The sequence below is a fragment of the Vicia villosa genome, linkage group LG5, assembly GCF_029867415.1.
Source record: "Vicia villosa cultivar HV-30 ecotype Madison, WI linkage group LG5, Vvil1.0, whole genome shotgun sequence".
Taxonomy (NCBI): Eukaryota; Viridiplantae; Streptophyta; class Magnoliopsida; order Fabales; family Fabaceae; genus Vicia; species Vicia villosa.
In genome coordinates this window covers 7723013-7748033 of record NC_081184.1, presented here as the reverse complement: position 1 = coordinate 7748033, position 25021 = coordinate 7723013, and the positions used below count along the sequence as shown (strand labels likewise).

Below are 25021 nucleotides of genomic sequence, written 5' to 3'. Positions count from 1 at the left end.
GCATTGCTGGTTACTCAGATCGATAGATTGATCGTCGCGGGCAGCAAATTAAATGTGTTTTAATTTTATATTTTTTATCTCTCGTCTAAAGCGACTAATAGATTTAGTCGAGTCAAGGAGAGAATTAAATAAATAATTTTACCATTTTTTATCTCTCGTCTTTGCGACTAATAACTTCAGTCGGGTCGAGGAGAGAATTAAGTAAAGGACTAATTAAATTATTATTAATAAATAAATTAGATTAATCCAAATTATTTCTCTCCTAATGCGACTAATAGGTATAGTCAGTTCGGGGAGAAAATTAATTGAATGTTACCGTTTCACTAAAATGAGCAATGAGATCGGGCAAACCCTCATGTATTACTTTCTAGTGTTTTTTTGTGATTTTTTATATTTAAAGTTAATTAAATAAATTAAATCGATATAATCGAAATAATTGGGAAATCTACTTCTAAACCCTAGTCACTAACCTAATACTAATTTAATTTCTAATCCTAAGTAAATTAGCTAAACCTAAATTTAATTAATTAAACCTAAATACCATTAACCAAATCTAATACTAATAATTAAATAATAAAAAAAAATAATATATAAAACCTGGCAGTGATCCTATGCGGCACAATTGGGAAGGAGTATGGTAGAGGTGCGTTTTGATCCTTTGATGTGGCTTTGCAATTGATCTAGTGGCTCATAACCGAAGGTGCATCGTAGGGATTTATTGATGGCGTACACTGGATCCGGTGGAGGCGTTGCAATCCAGTATTGCTTAGTCTTTGAAACTCCACAATGGGGGTGCAACAGCAGGCCTTCAGATCCGTCTTCGTGGAGATCCAATGGTGAGGACATGACGGTCCATGGTGAGGATGCACGCTCAACATACTGTGGATCTGCAATTTTTATCAAAGAAACAGAGAAAAAAACAAACAAAACACGCCCCAGCCAGAATCGAACTCGCGGCGTTTAAGTCACGAACATATACCCCTTGCCAACTGAACTGGACCACGTTAGTGATATTGACACGAAACAGAATGAATATATAAAAAATATTATCGTGGAAATTCAAATGAAACCAATTTCGCGGCCCGCATTATATCATATTCATCCTGCATTTTTTTTCAGAATATACAGGCTTTTAGCAACAGCTTTAAAACGTAGCCATATCACCTAAAATCATAAAATAGAAAAAATACTAATTATAAATCACATTGAAGGGCCCGAATCAATTCAGTTTGATCCTCTGAGTAAGATAATGGCCTCGATTTCGTCCAATTTAACTTGTATCAAATAATCCCAATTTGGAGCTACAAAACCCTAGTTATGGTGGAATCTTATACCTGCATTCAAGCTTCAATTAAACAGCCCAGATAAGTTCCAAACATCAGTACAAACATGAATTTGCAGTCGAATTGTATTTACTACGCAAGAATCAAGGAAATCGATGCACCAAAAATTTAAATAAACCGTGACTTGTTATGACTAAGGTTCTGAACGCTTTGAATCCGGCAACAATCGGAATGGCTTCAGGAGACACCAAAGGATTGATTGTAATATTAAAAATGCCTTGAAACAACTTCCAATCCTCAAAACATTTTTGAAGTTTCCTTGGTTTTTTTTTTTTGCATTCGGTTAACACCTCTCCAGCCGCCAAAAAACCTCCTTTTTTTTCCTCTGTCTGCAATTGCTATTCTTATATATGATTGCATTAGGTTAAAAAAACTCACTCTAAATCCTTTAAAGAATCAAGATTTTCCTTTCATGGATTACCCCTTGCCATTTTCACGTTTCTTTTGCATTCTTGGGCCCTTGGATGTTTACCAACAACTCTCTTTTCTCTTTTTTATTTATTTATCTTATAATAATACTTTTTTGTATTTTACTCATTATTCTAAATAAATGAGAAAATTCTAATAATTCTAATAATGATAAGTGACAAATTTTTTTTTTAATAGTAATGGTACTCCTATTAAGATTAATAATAATAGTTAGTACTAGTAATATTTTAATAATAATCCTAATAATGTATAAAAATTCTAAAAGATGATTAGATTAATAAAGTTAATAATAATAACACTAATAGTTAGTAAAAAAAAGGATTAAATGATGGGGAACAAATGGGCCCAAAACAAATTGGATTTCCATGTTTTCTATTCACACCCCAATTTTATTTCGAACAATTTATAAGGGAATTTTATAAGAGATCGAGTTTAGTAATAGATATATTAAACCCTATGGCTCTTAATTTTTTAACACCCTTAATAAATTAGAAGATGTGGATTATACCGGGTAAGTTTCGGGGTATGACAGCTGCCCCTATTCAATCTTAAACCTGAAGAGGCAGATAGGCACGTCTGCCTATCGTGATCTAAAGGTATAAGAGGATTGAATATTGAATTCCCCGAAATTTGCACTTGTTGGGAAGGAGTTTTGGAGGAGATGGGTTTACAGATGCCACCCGAGGTGAATACCATTTTTCAGAGTGTGGAGCAAACGCCTTTGAAAAGGACCACTGTGTTTTGGTTGTAGCACGGCCTAAAAAGGCAACCTGGGTTTTATGCAATGTTATGATGCATGTATGATGCAGTGAGCTTCTAAAAAATAAATGATAGCAATGTATGTTATGTATGTATGAATGAATTATGTAAGTTGAATGATGCATGATTGTCAGTTAAAGTATGTTAGTAGTTCTGAAAAGAAAGATAGCACCTTTGATTATTATTGACGATGTTTTGGAGAATATCACTGCCGAGGGACTAACGTGATAAACCCAATTGAGACCTTTTGAAAACCTTGTTGTAAAACCCTTTGTAAAACCCCTTTGTGAAACCCTTTGTAGTCTTGAAGAAGATCACTGCCGAGGCACTAACGTGATAAACCCCATTGAAGAACCTTTTGTAAAACCCCTTTGTAAAACCTCTTTGTTCTTTGGAAGTAAATCACTGCCGAGGGACTAACGTGATAAACCCAAAAGAACCACTTGCTATAGCGCTAGCAAGATTTCGTAGTTTGTGAACCCCAAAAGGATCACTTGTCATAGTTCTGACAAGTTCACCTGCACCAATAGGATTACTTGGCATAGTTCTGACAAGCTCACCTGCACCACTTGGATCATCTGCCCTGGTTCGGACAAATTTCTCCTGCACCATTTGGATCATCTGCCCTGGTTCGGACAAACTTCACCTGCACCATTTGGATCATCTGCCCTGGCTCAGACAAATTTCACCTGCACCATTTAGATCATTTGCTATGCTTATAGAAAACTCACCTGCACCATTTAGGATAATTTTCTATGCTTATAGCAAACTCATCTGCACCATTTAGTATAATTTTCTATGCTTATAGCAACTTCACCTGCACCATTTAGGATAATTTTCTATGCTTATAGCAACTTCACCTGCACCATTTAGGATAATTTGCTATGTTTATAGCAAACTCACCTGCACCATTTAGGATTATTTGCGAGGGTTATCGCAAACTCACCTGCACCATTTGGATCATTTGCCCTGGTTCGGACAAATTTCACCTACATGAAAAAGATTCACCTGTTTGGAGACTCACAACTCGAGGGTCGGAGAAAATACACCTTTCACAACACGAGGGTTGGAAATCTCACGACACGTGGGTCGGAAAATACACCTGTCACAACACGAGGGTTGGAAACTAGTCTTTTGTAGTATGATTTGAATTTTGATGTAACAGTCAGACGGTAACTGACTACTAGACGGGAACTGGATTTAACGGTTTTCTAGGACGAGAATTGGACTTTGAAATGATTTGGATTGCCAATAAAAATTGGGCTTTTTGTGATATGTAGTGTGTGAATGCCCCAGATGATATGCATATGCTAATGCGTATGTATGTATGCTGATGCTGATGTCAATCCTAAGATTTTATCTCCTTATTGAGCTTGTTTAGACCATATTTGCGCCTACACCACGGCTATGCTTATGCCTGCTTGGTAATGTGGATAATGCTTATGCACATGCGTATGCGTAGATTGTTTATGGGTGAATGAACAACAAGGTTGCTATCATTGGTAAGGTTACTGGCATCGGTAAGGTTACCGGAAAGCATCAATCGGGCGATTGAAATAAACACTCAGTAGGGTTACTGGCATCGGTAAGGTTAGCGGAAAGCATCAATCAGGTGATTGGGAAGATATCTGAGTAAGGTTACTGGCATCGGTAAGGTTACGGGAAAACATCAATCAGGTGATTGGAAAGAATATCTCAGTAAGGTTACTGGCATCGGTAAGGTTACCGGAAAACATCAATCAGGTGATTGGAAAGAATATCTCAGTAAGGTTACTGGCATCGGTAAGGTTATCGGGAAGCATCAATCAGGTGATTGGAAAGAATATCTCAGTAAGGTTACTCGCATCGGTAAGGTTACCGGAAAACATCAATCAGGTGATTGGAAAGAATATCTCAGTAAGGTTACTGGCATCGATAAGGTTACCGGGAAGCAGGTGAATAGTATAGCTTTGCACCAGAGTTTTGAATTGAATGTATTGATGTATGGGATAATGCTTATGCTCATGTATATGTTAATTGATGTAATGAGTGGAACGAAGCAATGTCTTCTATAAGACTACCTGAAAAGGTTTCTGGAATGGATATGAAGATTTGTCTTAAAAGACTACCTTAAAAGGCTCTTAGAAAGGATAATGAATTGTCTTAAAGAAGACTACCTAAAAAGGCATGGTAACCAATGTATGTAATGCATGATTTTATGTATTTGTATGATGCTCCAATGGTAGGTTATTAATAACCAAAGCGTATATAGTTCGCTGGAGTTGCTGGTTTGTTTGATAAGACGAGGTGTGATGCTAGTGCGATTTCCCAATACCTGTTTTGTTTGAACTTTGAAGATCGTAGTTAGGAGAAATATTTGTTCGAGGTTGTAAAGTACGAGAACGCCTTTATCTTATGCTGTGCGCCTTGCTCTGATTTGGCTCTTGAGTTACTCCACGCCTTTAACCTTTTGAGGTTCTCCATGTCTTTCACCTTTTGCAATTCGCACCTTTAACCCTTTCGAGGTTCTTCACACTTTTAACCTTTGTGGTTTTCCACACCTTATGGATTTGATATCCGTTGCCCCGATGTTTAGTGGAAAAAGGTGCTTATGATCTCCAAGCTATGAAGTAAGTGCCCCGGGAAATAACCTTGTCATATGCTTTGACATTTATATTGAAGTTTATGCCCTTGATCTCTAGGATATGGAGGGCTATCCGTAGCGTGTTATCCTTTTGAATTTGAATTCTTCCCATGTTTGACATGCCCCTGTTTGTGATTTCTTCGAGAGGTTCCCCGAGTCGATTGAACCTTAGGAAGAGTGCCCCTAGTGAATAGGATATTTGATTGCATGCCCCTGTGATCTTTGAAATTTTCCCCCTGTTTAGGAGAACCCTCTAGATGTGGTTCCCCCTACTCCAGGGTCTTTATTAGAAATGATCACCTTTGATTAAACCAATTTTGAGATTTCTTCGATGCTATGTGTATACTCGTAGATGACGTTGTACCCTTCGAGAAGTAACCACAATGCGATGTGTATGCAAGTTTTGGAATCGAAGTCCGTTATGAATTAGGACTGGATGATTTGGAATGAATGCTTGAAGAAGCACAGTGGTTAGAAACAGTTTTAACAAACTTTAGGAGTCAGTATAACATAATCCTGCTTAATATGCTTTTGTGGTTAACCTTGCCTCAATTAGAACTTTTAAATGTTGTAACTTGACCTGGTTCATGTTTTAAGAAACAATGGATATAAGGCTCGAAATTTATTTATCCCACCCCTTTCTCCTTGATGTTCTTCAGATCCTAAAAATTCGCCTAATCCAATGGATATGCTTTGTTTGCAAGAGAATCGCTTTGGTTTTGATGTTGAGAAGAAGCCTTAGTGGAGATCCAAGCATTGATGAAAAATGTTATAAAGATCCAAGCATTGACGTGAAGCTTTGATGGTTTAGTAGTCACAAAATTATCCTTTGTATTTTGCCTTTGTTTTTATCCTTTATTTTGCATGAACCAAATCCTTTGAATTTGATCCATCGGGATGCCCTAATTTTTGCCTAAGTAATTTTGTTTTCCCTTTTGACTTAGCGGGCGTTTTTCTTTTGAAGGCTCCTTTTGAGATTTGATCCTTGGATATTGAATGTTGTGACTACCATGTCGTCTTGGATTTGCAAGCTTCGTCTTTGACACGTCCTCGATCTTGAATGATCTATTGAGGAAGAAGATGTCGTGAAGGTTACCTCCATTGTTTCCTCAATCTTAGATGAATGCGAGGAAGAAGATATGCTTGAACCTTTGCTCGATCCTTATGCTTGAACCTTTGCTTCATTGATTGATTCTCTTGACAACCAAAATACACCACTGAGTTAATTGAAATCTACCCTGCCCCTGGTTAAAATCAAGGTTTATTTGAAAAAGTATAAACAAACTCCAACTCCTGGCTCGAGGGGGTAACGAGGGATTAACATCCTTATATCTCCACTGTTTGGGAATTGAAACAATGCCTGTACATCCTCAACTCGGTTTTACCTTGAAAGCATATATTTAGCTGGACTTAGTTACTTGTATTAGTCATTCTCCCTTAAGTTTGTTAATAATCCTTGAATTTGAAAATGGCACAGAAGTGTGCGAATGAAAAGTCATGGTAGTGAGCGAATGAATTGACTCTAAAACCTGTGTAGTCATCCCATTAGAATTTCTTATTTGAAGGTACAACTTTTATCCTGCGAAACACTTAGCGATCATAGGGGTTGAAATTCTGACATGATAAACACCTATTGATCCTAGGGACAATCTCCTTCGTAAATCCGTCGAACTTGTTTTACTCCTTAGCTGATGAACTGGTAGAAGTGAAGGGTAACCTTGAGTTCTCCTTAGACATGTCAAACCTGTTGGGAATAAATTGTTAGCGGTGGGTTTTCGTCGTATCAGAACTTCATGAGTTTCCTTTGACTGAACCTCTTTTGCAACCTTTTTTCCCCTTCTTTTTTTCTCTTTGTTGACTTGGTTTCTTTCTTATAATGCACAAATTAGGTTTTTCTACCCCAATGGGCCTATCATCTAATTAATCAATTTAACCCAAATAAATTACTAATCCATTAATTAATTGTATATTATATTTATAATAACAATAATAATTGAAAATAAATATAATAATCTTAATAATAATATTATTGCCACCACTACTAATTAATAATAATAGCTAGTTATAATAACAAAATGATTAAACCAATTATTAATATAAATAATAAACCATGTGAATAATTTGTGAGAATGGACTTAAAAACCTCAAAAATAGAATAGATGGGCCAGATGACTAGGCTCAAGCACTTTCTGATTTTAACCCCCATTTTAATCTCAGGGTATTTTATAAGAGGGTGGGTTTGACAATAGGAATGTCAAATCCCGTGGCTCTTAATTCTAACCCTTGATGATTTAAAAGACGCAGATTTGATCGGGTAAATTTTGGGGTATGACACGAGCCTCTTCTCATCAATCAAGTTTATCTGGTCCAACCGAGTCTGAAACCAATCGTCTTCGTCTAGATCAGCTTCTTTCATAATCCTTAGGGAAGGAATTTGAATTTCAATTGGAAGAACTGCCTTTATACCATAGACTAAGGAGAATGGAGTTGCCCCTGTTGAAGTACGCGCAGATGTGCGATAACCATGAAGAGCAAAAGGTAACATCTCATGCCAGTCTTTGTAGGTTACCGTCATCTTTTGTATGATTTTTTTAATGTTCTTATTGGAAGCTTCCACCGCTCCATTCATCTTTGGTCGATATGGAGAGGAATTATGATGTTTGATCTTGAATTGTGTGCAGAGTTTAGTAATCATTCTGTTGTTTAAATTTGTGCCATTGTCTGTGATGATCCTTTCTGTAGCGGTAAAAATGTGACTCGAGCGGAATCGCGCGCTCGAAGTATCAACAGAGTCGCCACCGAACTTTATTTATTCCAAGAAGTAAAGGAAAAATATCGATAAAACCCATAGCTAAAGAGAAATGGATAAGGTGGTCGTTCGTAACCAAATTAGGGTTCGGGAGTCGGTTAAGCAAAGGGAAGGTGTTAGCACCCCTCACCTCCATCGTACTCGATGGGACCCATTTAGTTAGTTTTGTGTTTGAGTGTTAATGTAATGTTTGTGTTCTTTAGCTTATTGATTGAGAAAAGATAAAAGAGGTGTTTTTTAGGTTTTTTATTGTTATGAAGGAAAAAGAAATGATTTTTTTATTATTATGAGGAAAGAAGAAGATATTTTTTATTATTATGCTCGCCAAGACGTTTGTATCTTGTGCCTACGTATTCCCTAGTGCAATGGGAAAGTCAGAGCAACCGTAGTTCGGGGAAAGAACCACGAAATGTTTGTTGGTTGATTTTAGCGAGAGGTACTCGATCGCTTTCAATTGGAAATACTACGCGCACATGGATATTATATCACTACAAGAATGGATGACTAAATCAAGATAAGACATGATTTTGGCCATCATCGCATTCGAGTGGAAGATATTTGATCTTCACATGTAGAAGTATGTTCGCATTTTAAAATTGAATAAGTGTCTCGTTTTAAAAGGAGAGTTTTAAAAGCCATAAGGCAAAAAGGTTTGATTGAAATTGAAGTCGTGTTTTAAAGGGACATTTAGCAAATGATTGAGCATAGGTGTTCACCTAGCGCGTCTTTACCCAAGGTATTGAACAGGAGCGAGCCCCATTGTCACTTGTTGTCCAAGTTAATTAATTTTGGTTCAAAAGATCAAGGTATTCAAGAGGTGTGCACTTCTTGACACAAGATCTTTTGGTTTGATTAATGTTTTTTTTATTCAAAGGATCAAGGTAATCAAGAGGTGTGCACTTCTTGTCACTTGATCGCTTTGATTTGATTAATGTGTTTTGATTCAAAAGATCAAGGTATTCAAGAGGTGTTCACCCCTTGTCACAGGATCCTTCGGTTTGATTAATGTATTTTAATTCAAAAGATCAAGGTATTCAAGAGGTGTGCACTTCTTGTCACATGATCTTTCAGGTTTGATATGGATATTTTGATACATGTTTTGGACAGTTGCAGCAGTCCTTTTGGACCATTGTGTTTGTACTTTTGGCGCAGGACAAGAAATTGGTGCAGGATGGTAACAAGATGTAGAGTAGAGAGTAGCAGAATTTTGGCTGGTATTGTTTGGATGTTGAGATATTAGAAGAAAGGAACATAAATGTAGCTGTATCATAAAGCAAACGTGAAAGACTCTACTTTTATCCTTTTTTTTTATTTTGACAATTAGAACACACAAAACAAAACACATAATAAAAATAATAATAACTAAATATTAATAAATAATAATAAAAATTGGTTAGTAAAGGAATTAAAAATAATGATAATAATAATAAAAGAAAAAAATTAATGTAAAAACATAATTATTATATTTTTTGGATTTTTGTATGTAATGAACTTTCTCTAAAGATGGGTCTAAACTAGAAATAAAAAACTCTCTTTGAATGGGCCTTTAGCAAATTTGAATCAAAATGCATCTTTTCCATTTGCCCTCTACAAAAAAATAATTATAACACAAAGACAACAAAATTGATCTTTAATTTTTAATAGAAATTCAAATTGAACTCCAATTAAAAATGGTAAATCATCAATGGTTAGTGAAATATGAATAAAAAATACTATAAATCACAAAATTGAACAAGATGCAATAAAATGATGATATGCATATATTTTTTTGAGAATGATGCAAATGAATGTAAGTGATGCGGGTCAAAAATTTGGGTGCGACACTTTCAGGGATGCCATGCCGACAAATGAGATTATGCTTGATAAACCTGGCCACAACATTCTTGGTGACTGAAGCAAACGAAGCTGCTTCTACCCACTTTGTGAAGTAGTCAATAGCGACCAGGATAAAACGATGTCCGTTGGAGGGAGTAGGCTTGATTTCTCCAATCATATCAATACCCCACATTGCAAATGGCCAAGGAGCCGTCAGGACGTTTAACGGGACTGGAGGTACTTGTATTTTGTCGGCATATATCTGGAATTTGTGACAAGTTTTGGAGTGACGATGGCAGTCTGTCTCTATGGTAGACCAGTAATAACCTGCTCTTAAGATCTTTTTAGCCATTGTATGTCCACTTGAATGAGTACCAAAAGCACCATCGTGTATGTCTTCCATAATCTGTCCTGCTTCCTTCTTGTTCACACAACGAAGCAAAGTCAAGTCATGATTGCGTTTATACAAGATTCCATTACTTAGAAAGAATTTGGCAGCAAATCTTCTTAGAAACTTTCTATCATTAATGGATGTCCCTTCAGGGTACTCCTGAGCTTTGAAATATCTTTTTACTTCATGGAACCATGGTTTTTCTTCCATTCCTTTGGTATCGATCTCATTGCAATAGGATGGTTCATCCTGTCTGTAAATGGTGATCATCGGCGCCTCATTGTCCCACCTGACTTTGAACATAGATGACATGGTAGCTAAGGCATCAGCTAGTTGATTTTCTTCGTGCGGGATATGTTCAAAAGTGATTTCTTCAAAATAAGGAATCAAACTAATCACATATTCTTTGTATGGAATTAGATTCGGGTGCTTCGTGTCCCATTCCCCTTTAACTTGATAAATTACAAGGGCCGAGTCTCCGTAGACCTCCAGGAACTTGATTCTTAGATCGATTGCAGCTTTGAGACCCAGAATACATGCTTCATATTCAGCTATATTGTTAGTGCAGTTGAAGCATAATCTGGAAGTGAATGGTGTATGACCTCCTACAGGGGAAATGATCATAGCTCCGATACCATTGCCAAGCGCATTAGAGGCTCCGTCAAAAACCATAGTCCATAGGGACCCTGGCTCGGGTGCTTCCTCCGGTCCTGGTTGTCTGTAGTCAGCAACTAGCATAATATCTTCATCTGGGAAGTCAAAGTTCAACACTTGATAATCATCTACTGCTTGATGAGCCAAATGATCAGCTACCACACTCCCTTTGATTGCTTTTTGTGAAGTGTACTGGATGTCATACTCTGTTAGGATCATTTGCCATCTTGCTATTCTTCCAGAGAGAGCAGGTTTTTCGAACACATACTTGATAGGATCCATTTTGGAGATCTGGAAAGTGGTATGGTTTAGCATATACTGTCTTAGTCGGCGAGCCACCCATGCTAAGGCATATCAAGTTTTCTCGATTAGTGAGTATCTTGTTTCACAATCGGTATACTTTTTGCTAAGATAGTAGATTGCATGCTCCTTTCGTCCGGACTCGTCACGTTGCCCCAGTACACACCCCATTGAATCTTCTAACACAGTTAGGTACATTATCAGAGGTATTCCTTCTACTGGTGGTAACAAGATTGGAAGTTTTTGGAGATATTCTTTGATCTTATCAAAGGCTAATTGGCATATGTCATTCCATCTTTCCACTTGATCTTTCTTCAACAGTTTGAAAATCGACACACAAGTAGTAGTCATATGGGCAATAAATCTGGCTATGTAATTCAGACGTCCCAAGAATCCTCTGACTTGTTTCTCGGTACGGGGTATCGGCACTTCTTGAATGGCCTTGACCTTGGCAGGATCAACTTCAATACCTTTGCTGCTGGCAATGAAACCTAAGAGTTTACCGGATCTTACTCCAAAGGTACACTTGTTCGGATTCAGTCGCAACCTGTACTTCTTGAGTCTGTCAAACAGCTTGTGCAGATGACCCAGATGTTCTTCTTCGGTGTCGGACTTTGCAATCATATCATCGACATAAACCTCTATTTCCTGATGAATTATATCATGGAACAGAGCTACCATTGCACGCTGATATGTTGCTCCTGCATTCGTTAAACCAAAGGGCATTACTTTGTAACAAAAGGTTCCCCAAGGTGTTGTGAAGGTTGTTTTTTCCATGTCTTCGGGTGCCATCTTGATTTGATTGTACCTTGAGAATCCATCCATAAAGGAGAATACATTGCATTGTGCAGTATTGTCAAATAGTAAATCGATGTGAGGTAAAGGGAAGTCATCTTTGGGGCTTGCCCGATTCAGATCTCTGTAGTCTACACACATTCTGACTTTCCCGTCTTTTTTAGGCACAAGCACTATGTTAGCTATCCAAGGAGGATAACTTACCTCATCTTTGATCTTTTTGGACATATCTGGCCTACTTCTTCGTGGCTTCTGCTTAACTGGAGTACTACCTTCTTTTATTGGCAAGCGATGAACCACAATATCCGTGTCAAGGCCAGGCATATCTTCATAGGACCAAGCGAATATCTCAACGTAGTCTTGTAACATTTGAATCAGTCTTTGCTTGACACTGTCTTCTAGATCAGCCCATATCTTGACTTCTTTCTTTTCTTCGTCACTGCCCAAGTTGATAACCTCAATTGGTTCTTCATGCGGTTGCATAGTCTTTTCCTCTTGTTCTAACAGCCTTGCAAGTTCCCTTGGTACTTCACAATCTTCCTCACTTTCGTCCTCAGTTTGGTAGATCGGATTTTCAAAGTCATGGCTGGCAATAGCAGAATCGTTATCAACAGGATCCAGAGTGAATGTGAATCTGCATTTATTTATGTGGGTGTGTGTAAGAACACATAGCTATTTGAAAATGAATAAAATAAAGAAAGAAAAAGGATCACCAAATTTGAATATGCAAACGTCCCATGAGTTTATTGAATAAACATGATCATGATATGACAAACCCTTATAAAAAGGACCAGTGTGCTTCGGGCAAGGCACACGGCTTTCAAGTTTATGGTTCGATAGTATAGGAACCATTTTTATCTTTGAACAATATAAACAACGAAAATAGGAAATTTCATTTACTCCTGATCAAAGAAGATCACATCCTCAACTTCCCAGATGTTCAATCCATTTTTGTGAGCAGGGAGTATCCAGCTGCTCCAGTTGCAGTTGTCTTCTTCGTCTTCCACAACATTAATTTCTTCGGGATAAGTAAGATACTCTGCAGGATACGAGAGCTCAGGCTGAGATACTTCTATTGGCTGAGCGAGATACCCGATAAGATTTTCCCATCCCTTTGGAATGATGTCTTCAAGGGAGACTTGTGCATTCTGGGGAGCAGTGTATTGTGTTAGGAAATCATTCTCGTCAATTGGTGTTTCCCAGACTTCTTCAGGAGCTTCAGGGCTTGTGAATGTCATATTGTCTTCAAAATGGTTACCGGGAAGCAGGTGGATAGTATAGCTTTGCACCAGAGTTTTGAATTGAATGTATTGATGTATGGGATAATGCTTATGCTCATGTATATGTTAATTGATGTAATGAGTGGAACGAAGCAATGTCTTCTATAAGACTACCTGAAAAGGTTTCTGGAATGGATATGAAGATTTGTCTTAAAAGACTACCTTAAAAGGCTCTTAGAAAGGATAATGAATTGTCTTAAAGAAGACTACCTAAAAAGGCATGGTAACCAATGTATGTAATGCATGATTTTATGTATTTGTATGATGCTCCAATGGTAGGTTATTAATAACCAAAGCGTATATAGTTCGCTGGAGTTGCTGGTTTGTTTGATAAGACGAGGTGTGATGCTAGTGCGATTTCCCAATACCTGTTTTGTTTGAACTTTGAAGATCGTAGTTAGGAGAAATATTTGTTCGAGGTTGTAAAGTACGAGAACGCCTTTATCTTATGCTGTGCGCCTTGCTCTGATTTGGCTCTTGAGTTACTCCACGCCTTTAACCTTTTGAGGTTCTCCATGTCTTTCACCTTTTGCAATTCGCACCTTTAACCCTTTCGAGGTTCTTCACACTTTTAACCTTTGTGGTTTTCCACACCTTATGGATTTGATATCCATTGCCCCGATGTTTAGTGGAAAAAGGTGCTTATGATCTCCAAGCTATGAAGTAAGTGCCCCGGGAAATAACCTTGTCATATGCTTTGACATTTATATTGAAGTTTATGCCCTTGATCTCTAGGATATGGAGGGCTATCCGTAGCGTGTTATCCTTTTGAATTTGAATTCTTCCCATGTTTGACATGCCCCTGTTTGTGATTTCTTCGAGAGGTTCCCCGAGTCGATTGAACCTTAGGAAGAGTGCCCCTAGTGAATAGGATATTTGATTGCATGCCCCTGTGATCTTTGAAATTTTCCCCCTGTTTAGGAGAACCCTCTAGATGTGGTTCCCCCTACTCCAGGGTCTTTATTAGAAATGATCACCTTTGATTAAACCAATTTTGAGATTTCTTCGATGCTATGTGTATACTCGTAGATGACGTTGTACCCTTCGAGAAGTAACCACAATGCGATGTGTATGCAAGTTTTGGAATCGAAGTCCGTTATGAATTAGGACTGGATGATTTGGAATGAATGCTTGAAGAAGCACAGTGGTTAGAAACAGTTTTAACAAACTTTAGGAGTCAGTATAACATAATCCTGCTTAATATGCTTTTGTGGTTAACCTTGCCTCAATTAGAACTTTTAAATGTTGTAACTTGACCTGGTTCATGTTTTAAGAAACAATGGATATAAGGCTCGAAATTTATTTATCCCACCCCTTTCTCCTTGATGTTCTTCAGATCCTAAAAATTCGCCTAATCCAATGGATATGCTTTGTTTGCAAGAGAATCGCTTTGGTTTTGATGTTGAGAAGAAGCCTTAGTGGAGATCCAAGCATTGATGAAAAATGTTATAAAGATCCAAGCATTGACGTGAAGCTTTGATGGTTTAGTAGTCACAAAATTATCCTTTGTATTTTGCCTTTGTTTTTATCCTTTATTTTGCATGAACCAAATCCTTTGAATTTGATCCATCGGGATGCCCTAATTTTTGCCTAAGTAATTTTGTTTTCCCTTTTGACTTAGCGGGCGTTTTTCTTTTGAAGGCTCCTTTTGAGATTTGATCCTTGGATATTGAATGTTGTGACTACCATGTCGTCTTGGATTTGCAAGCTTCGTCTTTGACACGTCCTCGATCTTGAATGATCTATTGAGGAAGAAGATGTCGTGAAGGTTACCTCCATTGTTTCCTCAATCTTAGATGAATGCGAGGAAGAAGATATGCTTGAACCTTTGCTCGATCCTTATGCTTGAACCTTTGCTTCATTGATTGATTCTCTTGACAACCAAAATACACCACTGAGTTAATTGAAATCTACCCTGCCCCTGGTTAAAATCAAGGTTTATTTGAAAAAGTATAAACAAACTCCAACTCCTGGCTCGAGGGGGTAACGAGGGATTAACATCCTTATATCTCCACTGTTTGGGAATTGAAACAATGCCTGTACATCCTCAACTCGGTTTTACCTTGAAAGCATATATTTAGCTGGACTTAGTTACTTGTATTAGTCATTCTCCCTTAAGTTTGTTAATAATCCTTGAATTTGAAAATGGCACAGAAGTGTGCGAATGAAAAGTCATGGTAGTGAGCGAATGAATTGACTCTAAAACCTGTGTAGTCATCCCATTAGAATTTCTTATTTGAAGGTACAACTTTTATCCTGCGAAACACTTAGCGATCATAGGGGTTGAAATTCTGACATGATAAACACCTATTGATCCTAGGGACAATCTCCTTCGTAAATCCGTCGAACTTGTTTTACTCCTTAGCTGATGAACTGGTAGAAGTGAAGGGTAACCTTGAGTTCTCCTTAGACATGTCAAACCTGTTGGGAATAAATTGTTAGCGGTGGGTTTTCGTCGTATCAGAACTTCATGAGTTTCCTTTGACTGAACCTCTTTTGCAACCTTTTTTCCCCTTCTTTTTTTCTCTTTGTTGACTTGGTTTCTTTCTTATAATGCACAAATTAGGTTTTTCTACCCCAATGGGCCTATCATCTAATTAATCAATTTAACCCAAATAAATTACTAATCCATTAATTAATTGTATATTATATTTATAATAACAATAATAATTGAAAATAAATATAATAATCTTAATAATAATATTATTGCCACCACTACTAATTAATAATAATAGCTAGTTATAATAACAAAATGATTAAACCAATTATTAATATAAATAATAAACCATGTGAATAATTTGTGAGAATGGACTTAAAAACCTCAAAAATAGAATAGATGGGCCAGATGACTAGGCTCAAGCACTTTCTGATTTTAACCCCCATTTTAATCTCAGGGTATTTTATAAGAGGGTGGGTTTGACAATAGGAATGTCAAATCCCGTGGCTCTTAATTCTAACCCTTGATGATTTAAAAGACGCAGATTTGATCGGGTAAATTTTGGGGTATGACACGAGCCTCTTCTCATCAATCAAGTTTATCTGGTCCAACCGAGTCTGAAACCAATCGTCTTCGTCTAGATCAGCTTCTTTCATAATCCTTAGGGAAGGAATTTGAATTTCAATTGGAAGAACTGCCTTTATACCATAGACTAAGGAGAATGGAGTTGCCCCTGTTGAAGTACGCGCAGATGTGCGATAACCATGAAGAGCAAAAGGTAACATCTCATGCCAGTCTTTGTAGGTTACCGTCATCTTTTGTATGATTTTTTTAATGTTCTTATTGGAAGCTTCCACCGCTCCATTCATCTTTGGTCGATATGGAGAGGAATTATGATGTTTGATCTTGAATTGTGTGCAGAGTTTAGTAATCATTCTGTTGTTTAAATTTGTGCCATTGTCTGTGATGATCCTTTCTGTAGCGGTAAAAATGTGACTCGAGCGGAATCGCGCGCTCGAAGTATCAACAGAGTCGCCACCGAACTTTATTTATTCCAAGAAGTAAAGGAAAAATATCGATAAAACCCATAGCTAAAGAGAAATGGATAAGGTGGTCGTTCGTAACCAAATTAGGGTTCGGGAGTCGGTTAAGCAAAGGGAAGGTGTTAGCACCCCTCACCTCCATCGTACTCGATGGGACCCATTTAGTTAGTTTTGTGTTTGAGTGTTAATGTAATGTTTGTGTTCTTTAGCTTATTGATTGAGAAAAGATAAAAGAGGTGTTTTTTAGGTTTTTTATTGTTATGAAGGAAAAAGAAATGATTTTTTTATTATTATGAGGAAAGAAGAAGATATTTTTTATTATTATGCTCGCCAAGACGTTTGTATCTTGTGCCTACGTATTCCCTAGTGCAATGGGAAAGTCAGAGCAACCGTAGTTCGGGGAAAGAACCACGAAATGTTTGTTGGTTGATTTTAGCGAGAGGTACTCGATCGCTTTCAATTGGAAATACTACGCGCACATGGATATTATATCACTACAAGAATGGATGACTAAATCAAGATAAGACATGATTTTGGCCATCATCGCATTTGAGTGGAAGATATTTGATCTTCACATGTAGAAGTATGTTCGCATTTTAAAATTGAATAAGTGTCTCGTTTTAAAAGGAGAGTTTTAAAAGCCATAAGGCAAAAAGGTTTGATTGAAATTGAAGTCGTGTTTTAAAGGGACATTTAGCAAATGATTGAGCATAGGTGTTCACCTAGCGCGTCTTTACCCAAGGTATTGAACAGGAGCGAGCCCCATTGTCACTTGTTGTCCAAGTTAATTAATTTTGGTTCAAAAGATCAAGGTATTCAAGAGGTGTGCACTTCTTGACACAAGATCTTTTGGTTTGATTAATGTTTTTTTTATTCAAAGGATCAAGGTAATCAAGAGGTGTGCACTTCTTGTCACTTGATCGCTTTGATTTGATTAATGTGTTTTGATTCAAAAGATCAAGGTATTCAAGAGGTGTTCACCCCTTGTCACAGGATCCTTCGGTTTGATTAATGTATTTTAATTCAAAAGATCAAGGTATTCAAGAGGTGTGCACTTCTTGTCACAGGATCTTTCAGGTTTGATATGGATATTTTGATACATGTTTTGGACAGTTGCAGCAGTCCTTTTGGACCATTGTGTTTGTACTTTTGGCGCAGGACAAGAAATTGGTGCAGGATGGTAACAAGATGTAGAGTAGAGAGTAGCAGAATTTTGGCTGGTATTGTTTGGATGTTGAGATATTAGAAGAAAGGAACATAAATGTAGCTGTATCATAAAGCAAACGTGAAAGACTCTACTTTTATCCTTTTTTTTTATTTTGACAATTAGAACACACAAAACAAAACACATAATAAAAATAATAATAACTAAATATTAATAAATAATAATAAAAATTGGTTAGTAAAGGAATTAAAAATAATGATAATAATAATAAAAGAAAAAAATTAATGTAAAAACATAATTATTATATTTTTTGGATTTTTGTATGTAATGAACTTTCTCTAAAGATGGGTCTAAACTAGAAATAAAAAACTCTCTTTGAATGGGCCTTTAGCAAATTTGAATCAAAATGCATCTTTTCCATTTGCCCTCTACAAAAAAATAATTATAACACAAAGACAACAAAATTGATCTTTAATTTTTAATAGAAATTCAAATTGAACTCCAATTAAAAATGGTAAATCATCAATGGTTAGTGAAATATGAATAAAAAATACTATAAATCACAAAATTGAACAAGATGCAATAAAATGATGATATGCATATATTTTTTTGAGAATGATGCAAATGAATGTAAGTGATGCGGGTCAAAAATTTGGGTGCGACACTTTCAGGGATGCCATGCCGACAAATGAGATTATGCTTGATAAACCTGGCCACAACATTCTTGGTGACTGAAGCAAACGAAGCTGCTTCTACCCACTTTGTGAAGTAGTCAATAGCGACCAGGATAAAACGATGTCCGTTGGAGGGAGTAGGCTTGATTTCTCCAATCATATCAATACCCCACATTGCAAATGGCCAAGGAGCCGTCAGGACGTTTAACGGGACTGGAGGTACTTGTATTTTGTCGGCATATATCTGGAATTTGTGACAAGTTTTGGAGTGACGATGGCAGTCTGTCTCTATGGTAGACCAGTAATAACCTGCTCTTAAGATCTTTTTAGCCATTGTATGTCCACTTGAATGAGTACCAAAAGCACCATCGTGTATGTCTTCCATAATCTGTCCTGCTTCCTTCTTGTTCACACAACGAAGCAAAGTCAAGTCATGATTGCGTTTATACAAGATTCCATTACTTAGAAAGAATTTGGCAGCAAATCTTCTTAGAAACTTTCTATCATTAATGGATGTCCCTTCAGGGTACTCCTGAGCTTTGAAATATCTTTTTACTTCATGGAACCATGGTTTTTCTTCCATTCCTTTGGTATCGATCTCATTGCAATAGGATGGTTCATCCTGTCTGTAAATGGTGATCATCGGCGCCTCATTGTCCCACCTGACTTTGAACATAGATGACATGGTAGCTAAGGCATCAGCTAGTTGATTTTCTTCGTGCGGGATATGTTCAAAAGTGATTTCTTCAAAATAAGGAATCAAACTAATCACATATTCTTTGTATGGAATTAGATTCGGGTGCTTCGTGTCCCATTCCCCTTTAACTTGATAAATTACAAGGGCCGAGTCTCCGTAGACCTCCAGGAACTTGATTCTTAGATCGATTGCAGCTTTGAGACCCAGAATACATGCTTCATATTCAGCTATATTGTTAGTGCAGTTGAAGCATAATCTGGAAGTGAATGGTGTATGACCTCCTACAGGGGAAATGATCATAGCTCCGATACCATTGCCAAGCGCATTAGAGGCTCCGTCAAAAACCATAGTCCATAGGGACCCTGGCTCGGGTGCTTCCTCCGGTCCTGGTTGTCTGTAGTCAGCAACTAGCATAATATCTTCATCTGGGAAGTCAAAGTTCAACACTTGATAATCATCTACTGCTTGATGAGCCAAATGATCAGCTACCACACTCCCTTTGATTGCTTTTTGTGAAGTGTACTGGATGTCATACTCTGTTAGGATCATTTGCCATCTTGCTATTCTTCCAGAGAGAGCAGGTTTTTCGAACACATACTTGATAGGATCCATTTTGGAGATCTGGAAAGTGGTATGGTTTAGCATATACTGTCTTAGTCGGCGAGCCACCCATGCTAAGGCATATCAAGTTTTCTCGATTAGTGAGTATCTTGTTTCACAATCGGTATACTTTTTGCTAAGATAGTAGATTGCATGCTCCTTTCGTCCGGACTCGTCACGTTGCCCCAGTACACACCCCATTGAATCTTCTAACACAGTTAGGTACATTATCAGAGGTATTCCTTCTACTGGTGGTAACAAGATTGGAAGTTTTTGGAGATATTCTTTGATCTTATCAAAGGCTAATTGGCATATGTCATTCCATCTTTCCACTTGATCTTTCTTCAACAGTTTGAAAATCGACACACAAGTAGTAGTCATATGGGCAATAAATCTGGCTATGTAATTCAGACGTCCCAAGAATCCTCTGACTTGTTTCTCGGTACGGGGTATCGGCACTTCTTGAATGGCCTTGACCTTGGCAGGATCAACTTCAATACCTTTGCTGCTGGCAATGAAACCTAAGAGTTTACCGGATCTTACTCCAAAGGTACACTTGTTCGGATTCAGTCGCAACCTGTACTTCTTGAGTCTGTCAAACAGCTTGTGCAGATGACCCAGATGTTCTTCTTCGGTGTCGGACTTTGCAATCATATCATCGACATAAACCTCTATTTCCTGATGAATTATATCATGGAACAGAGCTACCATTGCACGCTGATATGTTGCTCCTGCATTCGTTAAACCAAAGGGCATTACTTTGTAACAAAAGGTTCCCCAAGGTGTTGTGAAGGTTGTTTTTTCCATGTCTTCGGGTGCCATCTTGATTTGATTGTACCTTGAGAATCCATCCATAAAGGAGAATACATTGCATTGTGCAGTATTGTCAAATAGTAAATCGATGTGAGGTAAAGGGAAGTCATCTTTGGGGCTTGCCCGATTCAGATCTCTGTAGTCTACACACATTCTGACTTTCCCGTCTTTTTTAGGCACAAGCACTATGTTAGCTATCCAAGGAGGATAACTTACCTCATCTTTGATCTTTTTGGACATATCTGGCCTACTTCTTCGTGGCTTCTGCTTAACTGGAGTACTACCTTCTTTTATTGGCAAGCGATGAACCACAATATCCGTGTCAAGGCCAGGCATATCTTCATAGGACCAAGCGAATATCTCAACGTAGTCTTGTAACATTTGAATCAGTCTTTGCTTGACACTGTCTTCTAGATCAGCCCATATCTTGACTTCTTTCTTTTCTTCGTCACTGCCCAAGTTGATAACCTCAATTGGTTCTTCATGCGGTTGCATAGTCTTTTCCTCTTGTTCTAACAGCCTTGCAAGTTCCCTTGGTACTTCACAATCTTCCTCACTTTCGTCCTCAGTTTGGTAGATCGGATTTTCAAAGTCATGGCTGGCAATAGCAGAATCGTTATCAACAGGATCCAGAGTGAATGTGAATCTGCATTTATTTATGTGGGTGTGTGTAAGAACACATAGCTATTTGAAAATGAATAAAATAAAGAAAGAAAAAGGATCACCAAATTTGAATATGCAAACGTCCCATGAGTTTATTGAATAAACATGATCATGATATGACAAACCCTTATAAAAAGGACCAGTGTGCTTCGGGCAAGGCACACGGCTTTCAAGTTTATGGTTCGATAGTATAGGAACCATTTTTATCTTTGAACAATATAAACAACGAAAATAGGAAATTTCATTTACTCCTGATCAAAGAAGATCACATCCTCAACTTCCCAGATGTTCAATCCATTTTTGTGAGCAGGGAGTATCCAGCTGCTCCAGTTGCAGTTGTCTTCTTCGTCTTCCACAACATTAATTTCTTCGGGATAAGTAAGATACTCTGCAGGATACGAGAGCTCAGGCTGAGATACTTCTATTGGCTGAGCGAGATACCCGATAAGATTTTCCCATCCCTTTGGAATGATGTCTTCAAGGGAGACTTGTGCATTCTGGGGAGCAGTGTATTGTGTTAGGAAATCATTCTCGTCAATTGGTGTTTCCCAGACTTCTTCAGGAGCTTCAGGGCTTGTGAATGTCATATTGTCTTCAAAATGGTTGTCCCATCCAGTTGAGGTGATGTCTTCAATAGCGATATACGAGCTCAAGGGAGCAGAATACTTCACCATAAAGTCATACTTGCCACTTGGTTCTCCTAGTGTATCCCAAACTTCTTTTGGACTAGGTGGACTTTGGTATTGCTCAGTGATGGAACTTGTGAAACTTTTGCAATATTCAAACTGATCACCACATCCAGTCGGGGTAATGTCTTTCATAGCAATAAAAGAACTCTGAGGTGCAGTATACTTTACTAGAAAATCATACCCGCCGCTTGGTTCTCCCAAAGTATTCCAAACTTCCATGGAAACAGGTGGAACTTCATCTAGATATTGATGAATAATATGGCTCAAGAACACTCCCTCGTCTTTAATAGCATTCACTCCTTGGCTGATAAAATGTGACATTAATCCTCTAGAACAAGGGCTTTGATCGTTCTTCTGATTTCCATCAGCATAACCCAGACCTAGCTTATCGAACTTGTAAGGTACATCGAGGAGTTGTCCCCATACTGTGCCACCACCTTCTTCGATCACAGCTTTGGCATCCTTCGAAGTCAAGCTTTTCCAGTACTGCTTTTGGTAACACGTTCAAAGAGGAACCGTTATCTACCAGCACATGAGACAGAGTGGTGCCTTTACATTCAATAGAGATGTGCAGGGCTTTATTGTGATTTTTTCCAGCAGGGGTTAGATCAACATCAGAGAAACCGAGACCATTATTCACTGTTAGATTGGCAACACAATTTTCAAATTGATCGACTGAAATCTCCTGTGGTACATGTGCAGCTTTCAGGAACTTCATCAGGGCCTTGACATGAGCTTTGGAATATTTTAGCAAAGATAGCATTGAGATTTTTGAAGCAGTGTGCCCCAGCTGTTCGACAATATTGTAATCACTTTTTCAGATGATTTTCAATATTTCCTCCATTTCTTACTTTGATGGATCTTCAACAGTGACTTCCATCGGTATTTGAATTGGTTCAACTAGTGGCTCTTTGCCTCGAGCGTTGATATCTTGATTAGGAATTGGGACCTTGACTGGACTAGTAGCAACATTTGGAGAAATTTCTGGTGAAAATATCCTTCCACTTCTCGTAATCTTACTAGTACCCACAATATTATCAACAGTTGGAGAAGTAAAATTCGTGGCCTCTTCAGTCAAGGTATCTTACTTAACTCCATGGACATAAACATTAGTGTCATAACTCCACGGGACAGCTTTGTCTGAGGAGTATGGAAATGGAGTCGGACTGGTAATGATTATCGATGCCACTTTGGGTGCAGCATAAATTTTGAAAGGAGTTTTGGTAGGGATTTTCAATGGTATGTTAGAAACCACTGAGACGTCCTCTATTCTCATCCCATTTGAAAAGACTTCGTATAAATCGTCCATAGAAGGGAGCCTCTCAAACATAATGATACGACGATCCATCCACTTTTGAATTCCTATTTTCAGATTCTCATAACCATTGGGTAGGTGTGCACAATAAAAGCAATCAGGGTCACAACCTGGAAAGTAACCAGCTCAGATTAGCTTTCTTTTGACTTCAAGGAGCGGAGTTGACAACTATCTTACATCATAGATGTAAATAGTGTCTATGTTAGCGTTAACGGTCTTGTCGTGCTTTGGCATAGGTGCAGTGATGACATTTGGGGTCTCTAGAGGATCGAACTCAATTTCCCCAGCATCTATCATGTCTTGTATTTTATTTTTCTGGGCCCAACAGTGATCTGCGTCATGTCCAGGACAGTTAGAATGGTATGCACATGTGGCATCAGGGCGATAAATCGGAGAGGAAGTGTTGACATTCTTCGGAGGATCTTTTAATGTGATCAGAGCTACTTTTAGCAAGTGCTGCAATGCTTGAGATATTGGCATATTGATTCTGGTGAAATTCCTTCTTGGTGCATCTGGTCGACGTGTATATTTTGACAGTTGATCTTTTTGAGGTGCAGATGCGGAGATCAGCACTGCCCCTACAAATTGGTGATGCTCATTTTTGCGACCTTTCTGACTGTGCATTGTATTAACTTCATTTCTCCCACTGATGGGCCTCTTTGTAGTACCAGAGGAAGAGCCTATTTGAATTTTTCCATTTTGAATACCGCTTTTGACACGCTCTCCAGTTAATATCAGGTCAGTGAAACCTGATGATGAGCTTCCCAGCAAATGAATGTAGAAAGGGCCAGTTAAAGTGCCCATGAACATGTCGACTAGCTCGCGATCAGATAAGGGTGGTTGAACCCTTCCAGCCAGATCTCTCCACTTTTGTGCATACCCTTTGAAAATTTCATTTGGTGCCATAGACATGCCCCTTAGTTGAGTATGGGTTGGTGCAAGGTCACCGTTGTATTGATACTGTTTGTAGAAAGAAGTAGCCAGATCTTCCCAGGTATGAACTTTTGTACTTTCCAGTTGGTAGTACCACTCGAGTTGTGTACCCGCCAGAATTTCTTGGAAGAAGTGAATCCACAATTTGTTATCTGCTGTATGGGGTAGTATATTCCTTACATAGGACCTCAGATGTAGTTTTGGGCAAGAAACTCCATCATACTTTGCAAAGGCAGGAACTTTGAACTTTGGAGGAATATCAATATCTGAGACGAGTCCCAGATCTTTGAAGTCTAAACCAGGTATTTTTTGTATCTCCATAGTTTTCATGCGTTCTTCCATGGTATTTGTCATCACCCTGTTCGTCTTCGGAATGATAATCTTCTTCATTAGAAGAGAGAGAGAGGGTTTGGCAGAACCCTGGTTACTGTGATTGTCACCTTCACCTTCACCGACTATTTCAGAGATCGGTGCCTTTTTGGGCCTTTTGACTGGGATTTTGACCTTCCTTATCAGGTGACTAAAGTCTACAGATCCATTGGGCTTCTTTTTCTTCTTGATTATCACGGCTTTCAGTTCTTGTTGCCCTTTGCTAGTTCCAGAATTGCTACCTGAACTTGGGCGTTCTGCGCTTCGAGATTCTTGGCGCTTGTTTTGGAATCCATCTCTTCTAACTGAAATAAACAGCGAGGAGATGAGAAACCCATCATGTGAACCTGTTATGCAATGTTTATGAATGAAATGCATATGCAATGTTTTCAAGTATCTTGGAATTTAGATTCGTTTAAACAAAA

The 25021-nt window shown here is 38.1% G+C and overlaps 1 protein-coding gene across 1 annotated transcript in view; it reads right to left on the bottom strand.

Annotated features, from left to right (window-relative positions):
- Positions 1-609: 609 nt before the first annotated feature.
- The window catches only part of LOC131604125 (uncharacterized), a 42292-nt gene continuing 17880 nt past the window's right edge, over positions 610-25021 (bottom strand). The window contains exon 4 of the mRNA XM_058876613.1: positions 610-887. Coding sequence (XP_058732596.1) covers positions 610-887 — 278 coding nt within the window. The remainder of the gene's footprint in view (positions 888-25021) is intronic.